This window comes from Anabas testudineus, chromosome 18 (genome assembly GCF_900324465.2).
Source record: "Anabas testudineus chromosome 18, fAnaTes1.2, whole genome shotgun sequence".
NCBI classification, from domain to species: domain Eukaryota; kingdom Metazoa; phylum Chordata; class Actinopteri; order Anabantiformes; family Anabantidae; genus Anabas; species Anabas testudineus.
The window spans coordinates 20,318,320-20,336,319 of record NC_046627.1 but is presented as its reverse complement, the minus strand read 5'-3'; the positions used below and the strand labels follow the sequence as shown (position 1 = coordinate 20,336,319).

The 18,000-nt window shown below is 40.4% G+C and overlaps 2 protein-coding genes across 4 annotated transcripts in view; both read left to right on the top strand.

Annotated features, from left to right (window-relative positions):
* Window positions 1-5,818, top strand: part of LOC113157288 (phosphofurin acidic cluster sorting protein 1) — a 45,763-nt gene extending 39,945 nt beyond the window's left edge. For both annotated transcript variants that reach the window (XM_026352660.1, XM_026352659.1), the window contains exons 22-24: window positions 352-590; window positions 778-894; window positions 1,000-5,818. In XM_026352660.1, the coding sequence (XP_026208445.1) occupies window positions 352-590; window positions 778-894; window positions 1,000-1,118 (475 nt within the window). In that variant the 3' untranslated portion in view covers window positions 1,119-5,818. The remainder of the gene's footprint in view (window positions 1-351; window positions 591-777; window positions 895-999) is intronic.
* A 736-nt stretch (window positions 5,819-6,554) lies between these two features.
* On the top strand, window positions 6,555-17,217 carry klc2 (kinesin light chain 2). Of its 2 annotated transcripts, none has more exons than XM_026353304.1 (14): window positions 6,555-6,739; window positions 9,301-9,546; window positions 9,669-10,005; window positions 11,159-11,375; window positions 11,463-11,652; window positions 11,865-12,038; window positions 12,191-12,290; window positions 12,835-12,884; window positions 13,105-13,172; window positions 13,642-13,750; window positions 14,017-14,169; window positions 14,408-14,532; window positions 15,722-15,779; window positions 16,035-17,217. In XM_026353304.1, the coding sequence occupies exons 2-14, from the start codon at window positions 9,319-9,321 to the stop codon at window positions 16,116-16,118; spliced, it is 1,893 nt and encodes a 630-aa protein (XP_026209089.1). In that variant the 5' UTR covers window positions 6,555-6,739; window positions 9,301-9,318; the 3' UTR covers window positions 16,119-17,217. The 2 variants fall into 2 exon arrangements, with proteins under 2 accessions (XP_026209089.1, XP_026209090.1); XM_026353305.1 differs by lacking the exon at window positions 6,555-6,739 and adding an exon at window positions 7,118-7,279.
* Window positions 17,218-18,000: the final 783 nt, after the last annotated feature.

Sequence of the window (18,000 nt, the reverse complement as noted above, 5' to 3'; positions counted from 1 at the left end):
CTGCTGCAGTTGTCCTGTGTCTTTCTGTACAATTATATATATGTTATTATATATTATTATTATATTAATTGTACAATTATATGATTTTGTTTTATGTTGAATTTAATATGAAATATGTGTTAGAAGTAAAATTAGAGTGTGAACATCATGCAATGTCTGCTAATCAGAACCTGTTAGAGGAGGGAAATGTTAAAAGCAACACTAGGCCACAGGAAGTGTATCTCTAGACACAGGAGATGGCAGCTGTGGTCTGAGCAGTGCACAGAAATGCTCATGCTTCTCGGGTTGACACCCTCATGTTTCCTTTCCCCTTTGTTCTTTCATTGGTTTCTTCTTTCTTTCTGTCCACAGAAGTCCGAGTATGTCTCACGGCGTGGACGCCATTGGCCTGCAGGTGGATTATTGGCTGGCCTCGCTTGCTGAGAAGCGACGGGAGGGCGAGCGACGAGACACAGGCTGCAAGAACACACTGAAGAGCGCCTTCCGCTCGCTGCAGGTCAGCAGGCTGCCAGGTGGGGGCGCCGGTGACCCACAGGCCCAGGTCAACACTATGGCCATGACAGTGGTTACCAAGGAGAAGAACAAGAAAGGTGAGTAGAGAGTGAATGCCAGAGTTTTGAAGCCTTCATGCATTTGCATGGACATTTTAGCATCTTTTATACTTGCTGGTAAAGTTCAGAGGTTGTTTTGTATTTCTGTATAACCACACCCAGCTCTACACTGCTCCACAGTCCCGTTGACATTCCTCTCTTTCTGCCTCTCTATTCCTCCCCTCAGTGCCCATCTTCTTAGGAAAAAAGACCAAGGAAAAGGATGTAGACTCAAAGAGTCAGGTTATTGAAGGCATTAGCCGACTCATCTGCTCTGCCAAGCAGCAACAGACCATCCTGAAAGGTGAGCGGAACAGTTAGGATGATGCATTAACTCTGTTCATTGCTGTGTTTTCGTTTTGGTCGTCATTTTAAATCGGCTGCGTTTTGCTTTGGTCTCTTTCTCCAGTGTCTATAGACGGTGTGGAGTGGAACGATGTTAAGTTCTTCCAACTAGCCGCTCAGTGGCCCACTCATGTCAAATACCTACCTGTTGGACTTTTCGGCTACAGCAAGCCTCCCTCCTAGGGGTGAGCAGCCCTCCGCTCCTCTGACCCCGACTTGACCTTTGTGTCTCCTCGACCCTATCACACACAGACCCCTGCCTCTCAACACCTGCCGAGTTGAGAGAAGACGTAGGGCGGCTGGACTTTTTTTCTTTCAATTTCAAGTTGGCTACAGTCATCTTGTGTCTTTGAGGGGAGGGTTAGGAGGAAGCAGGGTGGTGTTGGGGAGCAGCGCTGTTACTAGTCACTTTAATGCCCCTTTCAGTGTGTGTGCGTGTGTGTGTGTGTGTGGAAAGTGTGCATGCACACGTGAATGTACAGTAAGTGTGTGTGCGTGTGTTTATAAGGGGCTTACAGCACAAGTTAATTAGCTAACTGCCATTTACGTTTCCGTTCTATGGAATGCAATAGCATGCAACCACTCACCGATTTCAAGCCCTTAAAGTCTGACCCTCCACCTTTGACCCCTGGCGTTAGGTGAAATCCTTGAAGGTCGTCTCTGATCCACACGTGCATGTTCTAGACTATCGGAAACACCACTCATGTGCCAGAAACAGTAACTCAAAATCAAATTTAATGCAACAGGGCTTCAGTGTTTGCATGAGCCAAAAAAACGTCCCCCCTGCTCACAAAATGTATTTAAATAAGAAGCTGGCATGTGATCAATTGCTCAACATACACACATGCCCTTAAAAATAGACCAATCATTTTATTTCAAGGGCTTCCATATAACAGTTTAAAAGATTTTTTTCTGTACCAAAATAAGTCATTTGGATGTCTAATGCCAAACAAAAAAAAAAGAAAAAAGATAGATATAAATATATAAAGGGGAAGTGTCTTTTTTATTGTTCTCTGGTGACAAAATAGTAAAACCTTCCCTTTAATGCTGTTTTCGTGATGCATAGTGTACGTTATTGTGAAGAGTTCCAGGATTTAAGGGCAGGGGCTACTGTAATGTGCAGTTTTCTTTATCTTCTTATTTGCTATGCACTTATATGACTACAAATGGACCTGCGTGTTTGCAACTGAAATATAGATTAACCCTCTTAAGAGCAGACTTAACCAAATATGCAACAGGAAACCGAAACAACAGAACATATACTTAAACAATCCAAAACTCAGCAGCACTGATTGGAGTATGATGGGAAAAAGTTTTTTTGTTTTGTTTTGTTTTTTGTTTTTTGTTTTTGAGTGGGACTTAGCCAGCCACAGTAAAGCACAATGTTAACACCAGTTGTTCCCCAAGTTTCCTCGCTTTATTGGCAACTGGCAGCTTTCTCTTCAGTGAAAACAGCAGGTCTGAAGATCAGAATTCACGTTTGAGCAATTTCAGTTCTCTAAAAACTCCTGAATGACCCTCGTTTAAAGATGATTTAGTGTTTATCTGGGTTTCAGTCGTTTTGCCACCGGTCTTCTACGAGCTTTCTCTAGGCTGTTGTGAGGTGGCAGCAGCTCAGTTGGTACCGCAGCCGTCTACGAACCCCAGGGTTAGTGGTACAATTCCCGGTTCCTCCTAGCTACTTGTTAAGGTGTCCTTGGATAATACACTGAAGCCCCATAGTAGCGCCGATATTTACTGTCTGGCAGCTGGCTAACCACAATTTCCCCAAGGGGATCAATAAAGTATGTTATTACTATTATTATTATTATTAGTGAGTGTACAGTAACTGGTAACGTGTGTGCGTGTGTGTGTGTGGTGAAATAAATGTTATGTGGTCAGAAACAAACAAACAAAAAAAATCACTAAATAGAAAAGTACTTTTTTTACTATGTGACAGAGGGCATGCATTTAGTGTGTGTGTGTGTGTGTGTGTGTGTGTGTGTGTGTGTGTGTGTGTGTGTGTGTGTGTGTGTGTGTGTGTGTTGATGATGTGGTCATCATCACTGACTGTCAGATTAGGGCCGCAAACACTGCAGTAGTCATCTTGTTTACTTTGTAGCCTGGCACAAGGTGAATGCAGCATCATTAAAAAAAAAAAACTCCTCAAAATCTCCTTTTTTGCTGAAAAATGGATTGAAATTCGAGTTTATTACCAATTCAAGGTTGTATCTACATTGGTGGTTTATAATACTAGTTAAAAATAGTTAAAAACTTTTTAAATGCAAATCTCACCAGGCCTGTGTAGCTCTGCCTTGTGTCGCCTACATCGTAACTCTCTATCTCCAGTAAAGTATTAGCAACACAGTTTGTTGAATAGTGTTAATGTCACTGTCTCCATTTAAATGCTGTTTGTTAAAAAAATTAGATTACAAAGCTTTTTCTTTTTTGTCTTCGTGTGTGGATGTTACAGTGTTACAGTCAGCAGCATGTCTCCAACTTTCTGTTGGACAGCATCTGTTACACGAGGTTTCAGGCTGAAAGGTTTCAGAGCTCACTCGTTTGTTCACGCTGTTTGAAGAACAGCTCGCCTGTCATCGCTGAACAAACATTTGCTCTTTTGTTCATTGATTTCTTTTTTTTTTTTTAAGTACTTCCAAATATTTGAATGTATTAAACTTTGTTTACACGCGCTGTCTGGCATCTTTGCGAAAGCCTGATTTTAAGACACTAGTAGATTTATGTGTCACTGTGATGTAATCATTTAGTTTATGAAGCCTAAAATAGCCTAACATGGCCTAATTCATTGTTCAGTCGCAAGTCTGCATGAACAGCTGACAGCGTATTTGGACACTTTTCTCCAGCTTCAAATGTAAACAATGTAAAAACAGACAGCTCGTGGGCATCTTGAACGCAGCCCTCTTGAAACCTGCCGATTTCTCACCTGTGTTGCTGACAACTGGTCAAGGGCTCGAGAGACAGACTGACTGATGGACTCTGCTGGGCTTTTATTATACCTGAACATCAAAGTTACTTTATCCAAACTGAGAATAATAAGAATTTAACAAGTAATAGGACAATCATTTTGGTACCTCTAAAACACCCCATACATAGAATTTGCCACAAATGACTTTATTAATGTTAAAAAACAATATTTAAATATCAGTTAAAGTTCAAAGAGCTGCTACAATGCATAAATCATTATTTTAGTTTTGGGGCCACATTTTCATGAATTATCTCTTTTGGTTGGTGCGCAATATTAATGTTAGCTTGTTTTTAATGCTGCAATAATCAGTATTTTTTTTTTATTAATGAGTCACATGTCCATTATAATTATCACAATTGTTCCCACTGGCTCTGCATAGCTTATGCTTTGCTTCTTTTACCTCCTATGGCCTGCAAACAAGAGCTGTTCAATTGTCCCCATGCACTACCTGCCCAGTACTAAACCTTAGACACAGCTAGTGACAGGCTTGTGAAGATGTTGCAGCATTACGCAGCTAGAGAGCCTGATCTTTCCCTCTGCAATTAATGAACACTAAATCAGCAGGTGGGCAGACATGTCCAAATGAAAGCTAATGTTTGCTTGATGTGTGAATAGGCAACTTCTGGCTAAGATGTTCACCATTAATAATGTTACTATGTCAGTGTGGTGTTTACAGCTTGGTATGCTGCCTTCAGGTGGCTATAAAATGTACATATTATTGCTTTAAGTTGTTAACTTGTTGGTCATTACCAATGACATAAAGAGGTTTTTCCACTAAAATTAAGGCATTAAGCTTTCAGTTGTGTGTTTTAATAATATGTGGCAACCCAAAACTTAATTCTCTTTATGCATTGTAACAGCTTTTTACTGATTTGTTCTATATATAAATGAACCTCTAATAAAGTTATAGTGGTGAGTTATGTTTTTGAAGTATGAAAGGGTACCACATTTTTAAATTTGACAATGGATTTCAAAAACGACTCTTTCAAATTGTAGCATTTTGGAATTAAAATGTTTTTTAATTACAAAAAAAACAAAAACATATCAGAATGGCATTAGAAACAAAATCACTGCCAAACCTAAAATGTGAATTAGAGTCAGATTTGTATGTTTTTTGGGGTGCTGGTAACTGAGAACACATTTAACAATGAAGTGATCCTTGTTTTTCAGTAGTCATTTCAATGTTTGGAGGAACGGACTGCTTTTCCATCCCAGCCATGTTCTGCAGTTGTTCTAGTTGTGACCTTTTCCTAACGTGTCTTCGAAAATGCTGGTTGTTGTGTATGTAAGTCTTGAACTTGTTCCTGTGTGTTTTTTTACCTGTACCTCTGTACCTGTGAAGCTGTAACGATGGCCCCCCCTGTCCTTGAGTGGTTGTGGTTAGAGATTAGGAGCTGTTTGGTCCATCAATAATCTACGTCAGTGATCGGCAGTGTCTTTTCTCTCCGCCGTCTTCTGAAATGTGTCACTCTGATGACGAGGGAGTGTTCTTCTCAAACATAGCTTCTGAAATCACCTTAAAAGATCTTCACAGCTTGTAAATTTGCCGTCTGGAACAGGATTTGCCTATGAAAGCAGTAGATTTCTGCCTGATGAGGTTCTGCTCAGAGCAGAGCATCCAAAGCTTGTGGACTTGTGAAGAGTATTTTGCACATGCCATTGTTTCTTCAGCAGCAGTCTTCAGCTTTTTTGCCTTTTGCCTATAACAATAATTAAAATAAACTATAATGCTTGTACATATCAGATAGTACTTGTTACATTGTACTTAGTTCTAGTCTGTTTTTCTTAATTTGACATGTTTTGTAGTTCTGCTTTTTCATGAATACATTTGTCAACCAAACAGATGTGGGATGAAAAGTGAAAGCGTTCATTGTTTCATTTTGTTTTGTTTTTTTAAATAAAATACTCCTGATTTGTAGCTTGGCCTCTTGATTGGTATTCAGTTAATGTGTTTGCAGCTTATATTGTTCCTCTTTATACTGTACTGAACTAAGACTGGTTGTAAAGTTGTATCATTAAGTGGTTGGAGCATCCAAATAAAGATGAAAAAAAAATGTGTCATGGAAGAAAAGCACTTGCAAACAGAAATAGCAGTATTTCAAGTGTATTTTAAGTTCTCCAGAACACTTTATGTCCTACTTTTACTTATACAAGAGAAACAAACCTCTCAGTCTTTGGATGATGCAGCTTCTGCTGACATCAGAAAACAAAGAGCAAGAGCAAAGCAAGAGACGTCACGACTCCAGAAGTCTTGTTTTGTGAATAATAAAAAAACGGGATGATTAGATTATTCATGATAAGACCATATCAAAAGGAAAATGGAGAGCTCGCATCCTGTTTAACTGTGTAACTTAAACCGGAAGGATCTGATGGAGTAAAACCTTACAGTGTCACTGCAGATGTGTGACGCATTTTATATTAAATTTACAAAACACTCAGCTGTCCAGTACAGCAGGATGGATCCGTTCTGGTTATAATCTGGACTGGAAAATGTTAGAATTGTAATTATACCCCCAAAAAAGAGCTAAAGACTCTTTAAAACCTTTAGTTAGTCTGCAGAAGATGTAATGTTGAGTTTAGCAGACGCTGTCTGGGAGCGGCACTTCGGCCAAACGCATGCGCACAACACCGGAGGGTGAATGATCTTGATGTCTTACTTCGTCTTTGGTTGTGGATGCTGGAGGAACAGCCATTTTCGTCTCCCGGTGTTTGATTTGAGGCACATGTCCGATAACAACACGTTATAATTACTCAATACGCTTCGTGTGAGGATGACTGGTCAGTAACAGTGCACGTTTGAAACCTATCTGCTGTCCGCCATTGGCAAGTGACAGGCTGGGTAAGTTAAGGTGAATTAGATAGATAGCGCTTGGCTAGGAGCCCGCTAAGACGGTTACTAGCTCAGTTATATTAGCTTCAGATGTGTTGTAATCGCATTAAACTAAACTCAGGGGTGTGTGAGCTATTTCTGGTTTGTGTTTAATGGACAAATTACGTGAGAAGCGCAACATGACCGAGACAGGTGCTCAGCTAACGGTAGAACACTCAGCCCCCGTCAAAATAAAGCTAACGCTAATGTAATGAGAAAGCATACGATGCTAACCATTGTTCTACTGAATCGTATTTTAGGAATAGCATAACCGTATTTCATATAATGGTTAAAAAAAATATATCCACATTGATCTACACTATCTCGACAGCGCGCATCTCCCTGTTTTGTGTGTCTCTGTAACCGACAGTGACGGTTTACTTTGAAAAACACGCCCGGAAGCAGTTAGTTTTATTTTGGCGTGCTTCCCGCTGTCTGTCTGGAGCATCACAACATTGTCCTGCTGCTTTGTTCGAGGGACAGAAAGCACCGCACTTGACTTCGATGAAGGTAAAATGCGGATAAACAATATATATATATATATATATATATATATATATGTGAGCTTGACGTTATGTATTTCAAACTTGATTAAGTGATGATTTCGTTGGTACATTTTAGTAGGCTGTCAATTCAAACGTTGCATCCTCGGCGTGGTCCATTAATGTGTCATCTGCAGTCGCTAGCGTTGCTACTTATGAAACATCCTGCTTTGGTTTTTAACATGTCCTCTGATGTATGTTCATCTGCGCAGATGATAAACAGTGTAAATCCGACTAGTGCATCACGGTGTAGTGTATAACCCCTTTGGGCTTGGGCCTGCACTGTTTACAGTCGTGATCCTGACATTTCAGGATTCATTTTCCTTGACTTCCACTTATTACTGTATCATCGGCTGAAGCTTTGTCCTGTTTGAACACCGCTCTCCATTGTCGGTCACCTTGGTTGATCTGCTGCCAAGCCAAACATTGCCTCTGCCCGGCCACAGGCCTCGACCATCCACCGGCTCATTTATTTATTTGCGGCTAAAAATAGTGCAATTAAATACGCATGAATGAGTGATGACACCGACTTCTGCACGGAGCTTTTTTTGACGTTTCGCAGCTTCACTCTTTGCGTTTGGAGCCGGTGAACTTGAAAAGGAAACGTGAATATTGGTGCATTGCAGTCAGTGTTATGAGCTGGATGGGAGGGGGGCTGAGGGGGATGAGTGAGTGAGTGAGAGAGAGAGAGAGACAGACACAAACAGGGAGAGGGAGGAGAGGGAGGACAGGGAGAGGGAGGAGAGGGAGGGCGCATGAGAACAGGTGCGCCTCCTCCATCAAGGCTGAAAAAGGCAGAAAGTCACGATGTTGCACAATTGGCGCCTCTGTCCTGCTGCTGCTCAGTATTTAGACCCTCAGACTTCAAAGTGACTAGTTTTGACATCCATTATTTTAGCATGAAACCTAAACAGTTGTGATGCCCCAAGTGGCACCATCTACAAGTAATTAAAACTTATAGGTTGACACTCAGTTGTTCTGCATTATCATAAGAAGCGCTTGTGCATTTGTGCATTGTTTGGTGTGCATATCTAGATGTATAGATATAAGGTGTTAATTATATCTCTGCGATGATGTGAAATCAGGTCACTGGCAGCTGCTGCATGAGGTTCTCAAGTTTAAGCACAGAGGGATCGTTTTGTAGTCGTCAGAATGGTTTCTAACTATACATCTATTATGCCACCACACAAACACGCACACACACTTCATCAGATTTAAACACATAAGGCAAATGTGCAAAAATGAAAGAGGAAACTGTTGTTTAGCAGCTGACCTCTTTGACATTGGATAGAAAACATGAAGAGTGTGGTGATCTGGGGAAAAGCTGAAATTTTGTTCAGAACACATTTTACAAATTCTCCAACTATGTTATTTTCTATTTTTTAATGCAGCATTCTGTATGTTCACTCTGTAATTATATGAACTGGTATTTACTTACTGGACTAAATGCCTAGGAACACCCACTTAATTCTGCCTGCGTTTACAAATTTATGCTCTTCATTAAGGATGTATTGCTGCCGTTACGTGTTTTGTGCCATAAACTGTGTTCAAGTGAACAGCGATGAAGCATTTCTAATTTAGTGCCAGGTAGATAATGACACTGTGTCTCTGATATGCATAAAGCACAAAAAAATTAGATAATGTTTTCCTGGAGGCTTTATATTTAGTTTATATTTAACTAACTGTACAACTTAAACAAGCTAAGTCACATTTTCATCATGTTTAACATCATGTTGAATTTGTGAAATGAAATTTAACACCACTGTTTTTTTTCTTACACAGTATCTTCATCTTAATTTTATTTCCTTGCTTCTTCCTGTCTGTATTTCCCTCCTTATTTTACCTTCATATTGTCTCCTGTCTCCTGCTTTGTTTTTGACATCACAGACTAACAGATAAAACGATGTGGTGACACGGAGCAGCTGTCAGCAGAAACATCTCCCAGCCTCTTCTTATCCTTGTGCTCTGTTTCTTGTCCTGTCCTCACAGTGTGAATGTAACTAGGCAATGTCCACTATGGTGTATCCACGTGAAGAAGCTCTGGAGCGACTGAGCCAGGATGAGATCGTCCTCAACACCAAGGCTGTCATGCAGGGTCTTGAGACGCTGCGTGGTGAACATGCCCAGCTGCTCAACTCTTTGCTGGACTGCACTCAGCCACCTGTCGCCCAGGAGAAGTCTGGGCTGCTCCGCAAGAGCCTGGAGGCTATCGAGCTCGGTTTGGGTGAGGCTCAGGTGAGATAAGTGTTTTTTTTTATATGGCTTGTTGTTAAGTTAGCAGACAAGCAAGCTCTAACTTTGTTTAAATAAAGGGACATATGTTTAATTTTTTAAACTTGTATCCAATTTGTACCCAGGTAATTATTGCCCTATCCAGCCACCTGAGCGCTGTGGAGTCAGAGAAGCAGAAGCTGCGCGCTCAGGTGCGTCGGCTCTGCCAGGAGAACCAGTGGTTGCGGGACGAGCTGGCAGGAACGCAGCAAAAGCTGCAACGCAGTGAACAGTGCGTTGCGCAGCTCGAGGAGGAGAAGAAGCACCTGGAGTTCATGAATCAGATTAAGAAGTTTGATGATGACGCGTCACCCTCAGAGGAGAAGAACCAGACCTCTGGCAGCGGCGGTGGAAGTGGAGGAGGAGACTCTTCAAAGGACAGTCTGGATGACTTGTTTCCCAACGATGATGACCAGGGACCAGGTATGACATCAGCAGTAGGGATTAGACCTCACACAGGCTTCAGCTGGATTTTCTGAGATGATTGTTGATATGTGTTTGTGTGTTTTAATGTCTTGGGCTGCAATTAATATTATTTACATTGTCATTTATTCTGTATCAGTACAATTTTAATATTTTTAATATCAAAAATATTAAAATTTGTGCCCACTGTATAAATGTTTCATATTAACTAGGTCTTATGGTGAATATCACACATATATTTAAGTAAAGTCACCCTTTTATATTGAAACATAGACGGTATTGAAATGTAAAGGAGAAGACTGTAGATATCTGACAGTGTGTATGAAAATGTCCATAATGGGAGTTTCTCTAAAGCTACCATCTGGTAATAGTTTTTATTTACAGTCATGATCATTTTCAGAAGTCAGATATCACTTTTACACAGACCTGTGTTTAACTGTAGGTTTACAAAGGACACATTCATGTCGCTACCGTGCGTATGAAATACAAGGGAAAGTCCAGACTGAATCCTTCCTATTTTGACTCACTTATCTTCAGGGTAAGACTGCAGAAGCCGGAATGCCCCACAAGAGAATACTATTTTTATCATTTATTTTTATAAATATATATACATATTAATATACATGAAGGCTCAAAATAACATCACTTGGAACTCAACATTTGTCCCTTTTACAGTAAAGAAGTTGAAGCCTCTACCGCTCTGAAGCCTGAATTTGTTCTCTAGTCTTGCAGTTTAGTTCAATGTGATGTAATCTGTACAGGACATTTACATAAATAGAAGCTTTGGCTTTTAAATGGATTTTCAACTCCAGATATTAGAGGAGTCGCGTGTGCAGCACATTACAGTGTTTAGCTTGTTCAGCTTTCCCCCTCATTAACCCAGCAGTGAGAGCTGCAATACTTGCTTCTCGGTCTCTTCAATTATTGATGGCTGAAAACACAGAAATCCTCCTTTGAAGTTTTCAACTGCACATTCAGTCGTATCATGTTAAAATAAACTGAAAATCTACGGTTTGCAGCGTAAACTGTGGTTTACATAAATTAGAGCTCACTTATTAATTAATCAAAATGATGCCGTTTACAGGAAGTTAATTAGCAACAACTTTGACCTGAACTCTAGTTATGAGCCTCTATCTTCCCTTATGTGCTACAGCGCAGCCCAGTGGAGAGGTGGCAGCTCAGCAGGGAGGCTACGAGATCCCGGCCCGGCTCAGGACGCTGCACAACTTGGTGATCCAGTACGCCTCGCAGGGCAGGTATGAGGTGGCCGTGCCACTGTGCAAACAAGCCCTGGAGGACCTGGAGAAGACATCAGGGCACGACCACCCGGATGTAGCCACCATGCTCAACATCCTGGCCTTGGTGTACAGGTGGGGAGTAGAACTGAGGTGTTTCATGATTCATTTATGAAGGATACCAAACAAAACAAAGTGATGTTGTTTTGCTTCCTCCTTCAGAGATCAGAACAAATACAAAGAAGCAGCTCACCTGCTAAATGACGCCCTGGCCATCCGAGAAAAGACACTGGGAAAGGATCACCCGGCTGTGGCTGCAACCCTCAACAACCTGGCTGTGCTGTATGGGAAGCGGGGCAAGTACAAGGAGGCCGAGCCCCTCTGTAAGAGAGCACTGGAGATCAGAGAGAAGGTATGCAATGGCACTCCTGTCAACTCTTAACTGTACAATGTATTAAATATTACATGTTTTTATACACATTTTAGTTTTCTTTGTGTTATTGTGTTCTTGGCATTCTGCCTAAACAAAAGATACAGTCGTGTACCTGTAACCCTCTGTGAATAGGATTTCTCCTACAAATGTGTTCCTATATTGTTAGAAATGTTTTTTCCTGCTCTCTGTAGGTGCTGGGCAAGTACCACCCAGATGTAGCCAAGCAGCTGAACAACCTGGCCCTGCTGTGTCAGAACCAGGGAAAGTACGATGAGGTGGAGTACTACTACACGCGAGCTTTGGAAATTTATGAGTCCAAACTGGGAGCTGATGACCCCAATGTGGCCAAGACCAAAAATAATCTGGTGAGGACTTTTTAACTGGCACACTTTGCTAATAGTGTTATTCTGTGATTCATTGGTGTTATTTCTTTCCAATCTGTAAACAGTTAATGTAAATGGAGCAATTTTGCTCAGTTTGGACGTATAAACTATGGGTTGTCTATGTTTCTAAACAGGCTACGTGCTACCTGAAGCAGGGGAAGTACAAAGACGCTGAGGCTCTGTACAAAGAGATTCTGACCAGGGCACACGAGAAGGAGTTTGGCTCTGTCAACAGTAAGTAGAGCCAACAGTGAAACGGCTGAGTCATACTGAAGAGTGAGGGTATTAAAGCATCCAGGCTCTGTTGAGAATTATCTCATGTTGTGACAGATTTAGGATTTGAATGCTATAATAAAAATGTATAACTCGACCTGTTCATTTGCTGTGTCATGGGAGTCAGGTTCTTATTTGACCACACCCTCCTGTCGCCCCCTCCCGGCAGCTCACAGGATTATTTTGTGCTATCAAAGCGTGTGAAGCGGCTTAATGTTGATGTGTCCCTCCCGCCACCACTAAGCCTATCATGCCCTTACGTGCTCACATGGTAGGAGATTGTTGCTGCAGAGAAGCAGCCACATGTTTTTATAGAGTAACTTGTGTTTATGTACAGAAAAGCTTTATTTTGAGAATTAGGTCAGTCCAGAGATCCTCATTATTTTTTTGGACAAATCATCTATTACTGTTCTCATTTGTTGGCATGATGTTGCTGCTCTAACGTTATCCACACCTATTAGCTTTGAATATCAAATAGCTTTTTCCTGGTGTCCTCATTTTACAGATGACAACAAGCCGATCTGGATGCACGCAGAGGAGCGAGAGGAGAGCAAGGTCAGTTATTCAGGATGACCTTTTCCACTGATGACATTGTCTGGCAGACAGCCCAGTATGTTTGGCAAAATAAGAGTGATGGAGAGCAGCAGACTATATAAATGACAACAGGGGCCTTTTTAATGGGGTGTTTAACAGGCTAATGTTTCATACTTGGCTCCTTCTGCTCTCTGCCTCATATTTAATATTCCTCTCCGTCTTCTTCCTTTTTATCTGTCAGGGCAAGCGCAAGGACTCTGGGCCATATGTGGAGTATGGGAGCTGGTACAAGGCCTGCAAGGTGGACAGGTGAGTCAGATAACAAAAAAAAACAACAGCTATACAATTTTCAACTAAATGCATTATGACATGAAAAAGACTAAAACTCTGAAACTATATAAAATCAATATTTTATCAAGTCTATGTGCCATCAGCGCCTTTAATATTGCAAATATCGCATTGTTACATACAGTTGAACAAATCCACCATTTTGTCAGAAGAAACGTTTTCTCTTTAATCAGTGTAACAGCAAAAGTCATTTTGTGGAATATATTCATTGTTTGCTCTCATCTACATTAAACTTAGTTTCAGGAACAGGCTCAGTAAAGTCATGTGTTACTTTAAGACTATGATACTCAGTAGTTGTGTTTATTTATTGTTATGATATAACTTAATTGAAGTTTGTTTAACTTAAAGTGAATGGAGTTGAAATCTGGTTACACACATTTTAATAATGGAGTGTAAAAGAAATAAATGAGTCTTGCTGGATTTTTTGCAGCCCGACAGTGAACACAACCCTGAAAAGCTTGGGAGCTTTGTACCGTCGCCAGGGCAAACTGGAGGCCGCAGAAACATTGGAGGAGTGCGCCAGCAAATCACGTAAACAGGTGCCACAAACACCATGTGACTGGCTGAGTTACTGCTGTTAGATTAGTCACCCGGGCTCTTTTCACTAGTGTTTGCTTCAGTTAAGAAGCCCGGTTAGTTCAATGGGTGTCCCAGCTCTGATTTATTAGCCCATAAACTGATTTAAAGATCAGTCAGGATGCTGAGGAGTGTTCACAGTTTAAGATTGCTATTGTGGGAAAAGCTGTATTTTTACAGTTCTCTTCATTACTCTTATTCTTTGTTCTTCTCTGTTTGTGTCTCTCAGGGTATCGATGCTATTAACCAGAGTAAGGTGGTGGAGCTCCTGAAGGATGGGGCAGCAGGAGGGAATGACAGACGACACAGCAGGGAAGGAATCAACGGACCAGGGGGACAACGGGGGGAAAATGAAGGCGACGACTCTGCCGAGTGGAACGGGGTCCGTTTACAGATGTTAATTTATTTCAGTGTTAAAGACACAAAGACAAGATAACCTTGCACATAAAACTGTGAAAGTCAGATAAATGTAACTAATGTTGAAATGTCCTTTAATATGACTCCTTTAGTCTCAGCTAATTAAACTAAAAGCACGAGAAAGAAGCATCTCTACTCTGATGGCCTTCAGCAGTATATCTTTCATATTTAATGTTTAATGTCGAGTTTTTTTTTTTCTACAGGATGGTAATGGATCTCTGCGTCGCAGCGGCTCCTTTGGGAAGATTCGTGATGCTCTGAGAAGGAGCAGCGAGATGTTGGTGAAGAAGCTGCAGGGCAGTGGACCTCAAGAGCCACGTAACCCAGGGTAAGATTTTTGTTGGTGTAACCTCACAGTTGAGTTTGATGCAATGCTGCAACTAATGATAATTTTCCTGTGACTTCTAGTCACTTTTTTCCCAAAATCTACAATACATATTCAAGTCTATCTGGAACAGAACAGTTCAGAATCCAAATATATAAAATTAACAATGTTGGTTGAAGCACTAAGTAATCAGATCCAGAGATTTTGTGAATTTAATTGTGATAGAAGGAAAAAAAAACAAAAACAGCAACAACAAATAACCTTATCCTGATGCTTCGTCACTCTGGAACAGGGTAAATCTGAACTCTTCAGACCACATGACCTTCTTCCATTGCACAGTTCTTAACCCAGTTTTAGTAGTTTCATCAATCTCCTTAGATGTTTTCTTTGTTTGATTCTTGTCAATAATTTGACCCTTCTGAAACACATTAACATCTTTTCCACGACCACAGCAAGTGTCTTCAGACATGGTTGTTTAAGAAATGAGAAGCTACTCACTGCATCAGTTTGTGCTTGTGTTAAATAACTTGTTACCAGCTGAAACATAATCATCCATGCAGGAATTATTAAATGGGAGGTTCTTACCTATTTGCTTAGTTAAATCCAGGTGAAGACTTTTTTGGACTTTATTTTTAGTTTTTTTGGCTTTTTCAGACTTTCAGAAGTTTAAATAGACTAAATAGACCTAACTAATTTTCTTAAGAAGCTTTTATGTTTATATGAATGTCGTTTTTTTTTTTGTTATCATAGTTGATATAGACCTGGCAGCGTGGTCAGATTTCTTACAAGCCTACCCTCCTACCTTTTTTCAAAAAAGTGGAAAACCGAGAGAAATTGAGGTGGGTCCTTAGACATAACATGTCTCTAGAAATCAAGACCACTTCACACATCCAATAAAAAATCTCCAATTTTAATGGGGTTGTGCAAGGTGTGATTGTTATATCTACCACACAGCCCCTCCTTTGTGCACCTAACAAGCTTATTTAGGTCAGGTCTGAAGAGAAACCAATCTGGAGGATACATTTGAGGACACTTGGTTGATTAGTGAAACCCTTCAACGTAAGAAAGACGTCAAGTCGCCAAGACTCAATTTGCAAATAACCTCACCTCATATATAGTTGTATTCTTTATCTACAGTATATAGATAAGTTTATGGTTTGACTTTATTGTATGATTGTATTTTTCTGCTCAGAATGAAGAGGGCAAGCTCGCTCAACTTCCTCAACAAGAGTACTGAGGAGACCACACAGGTACAACTCTTGTCATTATTCTTTATATTTATTCATCACAGCCTCATCTCAGGGGTTGATAACATCTTGTGAAACGTGTATAACACGGTATATATTATAAAAGTTAGCGTATTGGAGTATCAGTTTCAGGATCACACCTAAACTTAACAATAATATAAACTAATAAAACTTGAGATGTTAATTGTGAAACTGATTCAGAGGAAACATAAACACAGTGATGTCCAATCTTTGCACTGACCTTTGCTCTGTAATTAGGACACCAACTCTGGACTGTCAGACTGCAGGGGACTTAGTGCCAGCAACGTGGACATATCCAGACGCAGCTCCCTGATTGGATAGACAGGGACGAGGGACTCGGAGACACAGAGCGGTCTGACGAGGAGAGGCTGTGTGCAGCTTGGTTTGGTCAAACAAACACACCTAAAGCTCAAAGCAGAGAGTAAACACTTGCACCTGCAGCATATTTTTTTGAAGAACAATTAAAAAAAAAAAAAAGCATATATACCATATGACATGTCATCCTGTAGGACACAGTCACTGCTGCTGCGTCTCTGTACAAACCGCTGCCATCGATCAGAAAAGAGAATATTTAGATACATTTATCAGCATGTTGCTTACTAGAAAGTGGAATGTCTGCACCTGAACGCCTCATGTTTTTGACTCCTAGCACCGTAGCAAAGCATCATATTCACATTGTGACCTGTCCATTCCCTTGATGTACACTCTCATGTGCAGACACTCAACCTTACGTAGGCTAAATGTAGTCCAGTTTGAGTTCAAAGAGAGGCACTTTGCATTCTGTATGTTTCACTAGTAGCATGACGTATTAGCTGACGCTAACCACCCATTGAATGCACACTACAGACAGATTTTAATTGTAAAAGATAAGAAGCGAACACAAGCAGTCTGGGAATGATCAAAAACGACAGCACTAACCATTTAAACCTCACGTTTTGCCTTCTTGTTTTTTATGTATATATATATATATATAGTTTTAAATTATTTGATATTTCCGTCTTTGTATATAGTGCTCAATGATTTGGTTGTTTTTTTTTTTTTTTGTTTACACACAAAGGGTCTCATTTGGAAAAAAACACTGCTAATCTCAATGGGGGAAACTGGAAAAGAAGGAAAAAGAGTTAGGTGACAGAGGAAGAAGAGGAAAGATGAAGGGAAATACTGAAATGGGAATTTAAAATGTAAAATGGATTACCTCAGTCACTGAAATCTGCTGACATTCAGACTAAGCTTCCAGTCCATCAAGGTTTCAGTCCAACTGTTATGAAGCACCACATCACAGTACTGTATTTAGTAAATCTCCATCGGATCCTCTAGTGATCAATCTTGGAGCCAAAATCAATTCCTCAGTGTTTTTCTTTTTTGATTTTTTGTCGATGTTATGATAATCAAGAATTAAAAAAAAAAAGAACCACGAAGACTTTAATGAAACACTATAATCATTACTTTCAGGTACCATTTGCCCAGTTCTGCCTCTTTGTTTTTGTTTTTAAGATGGTTTCACTAATCTTTGAACAATGCTGTGAGAGAGATATTGAAAACAACGTATGTTTACAATCATTAAAAGTAGGGAAAACCAAACTTTATTTAAAACCTGTGGGTAACTGTTAATCATTCCCTCGTAGCTGATGCATCTACGCTCATTGGTGTGATTCCTCTTATGATCCGTTTTTGTTTTTCCCCATTTACTGTTGCTAAAAGTGTATCAATCTGTATAAAACAATCTTCGTTTTTAATGCTGCCATCGGTGGATTTCATCAATCATAATCAAACGCTCGTAGAAATTTCACTGATGAGCATCCTTCCTGTGTGTATTTTGTTGTGCTGATCCATTTTCCTGTTTTGGCTCGAAGCTTTTATGATGAAGGTACTGAAAACTACGATGAATGTTGAGTTTTATGTCATATTATAGGACCTGGAGGCACTTAACACAGTTGTTGACATAAAGTGCACCAACATCAGACCAAAACCAAGAGACCCGTTCACAGAATGTAAATGTTGTATTATGTGAAACACGACCCAGCTGTTATCAGATGGTCAAGAAACGCCTTCTTTGATTAAGTGTTTCTGTTCTGAATGTTCAAATGTGACACGGTCAAAAAGGCCAGTTTGAGAGAGTCTGAGTGAGTTCAACCAAGGGATGCTCAGGTTTGTGCAGCCACACCATCTCTATACTGTATGTCTAAATCACTCCAAGTCGCCC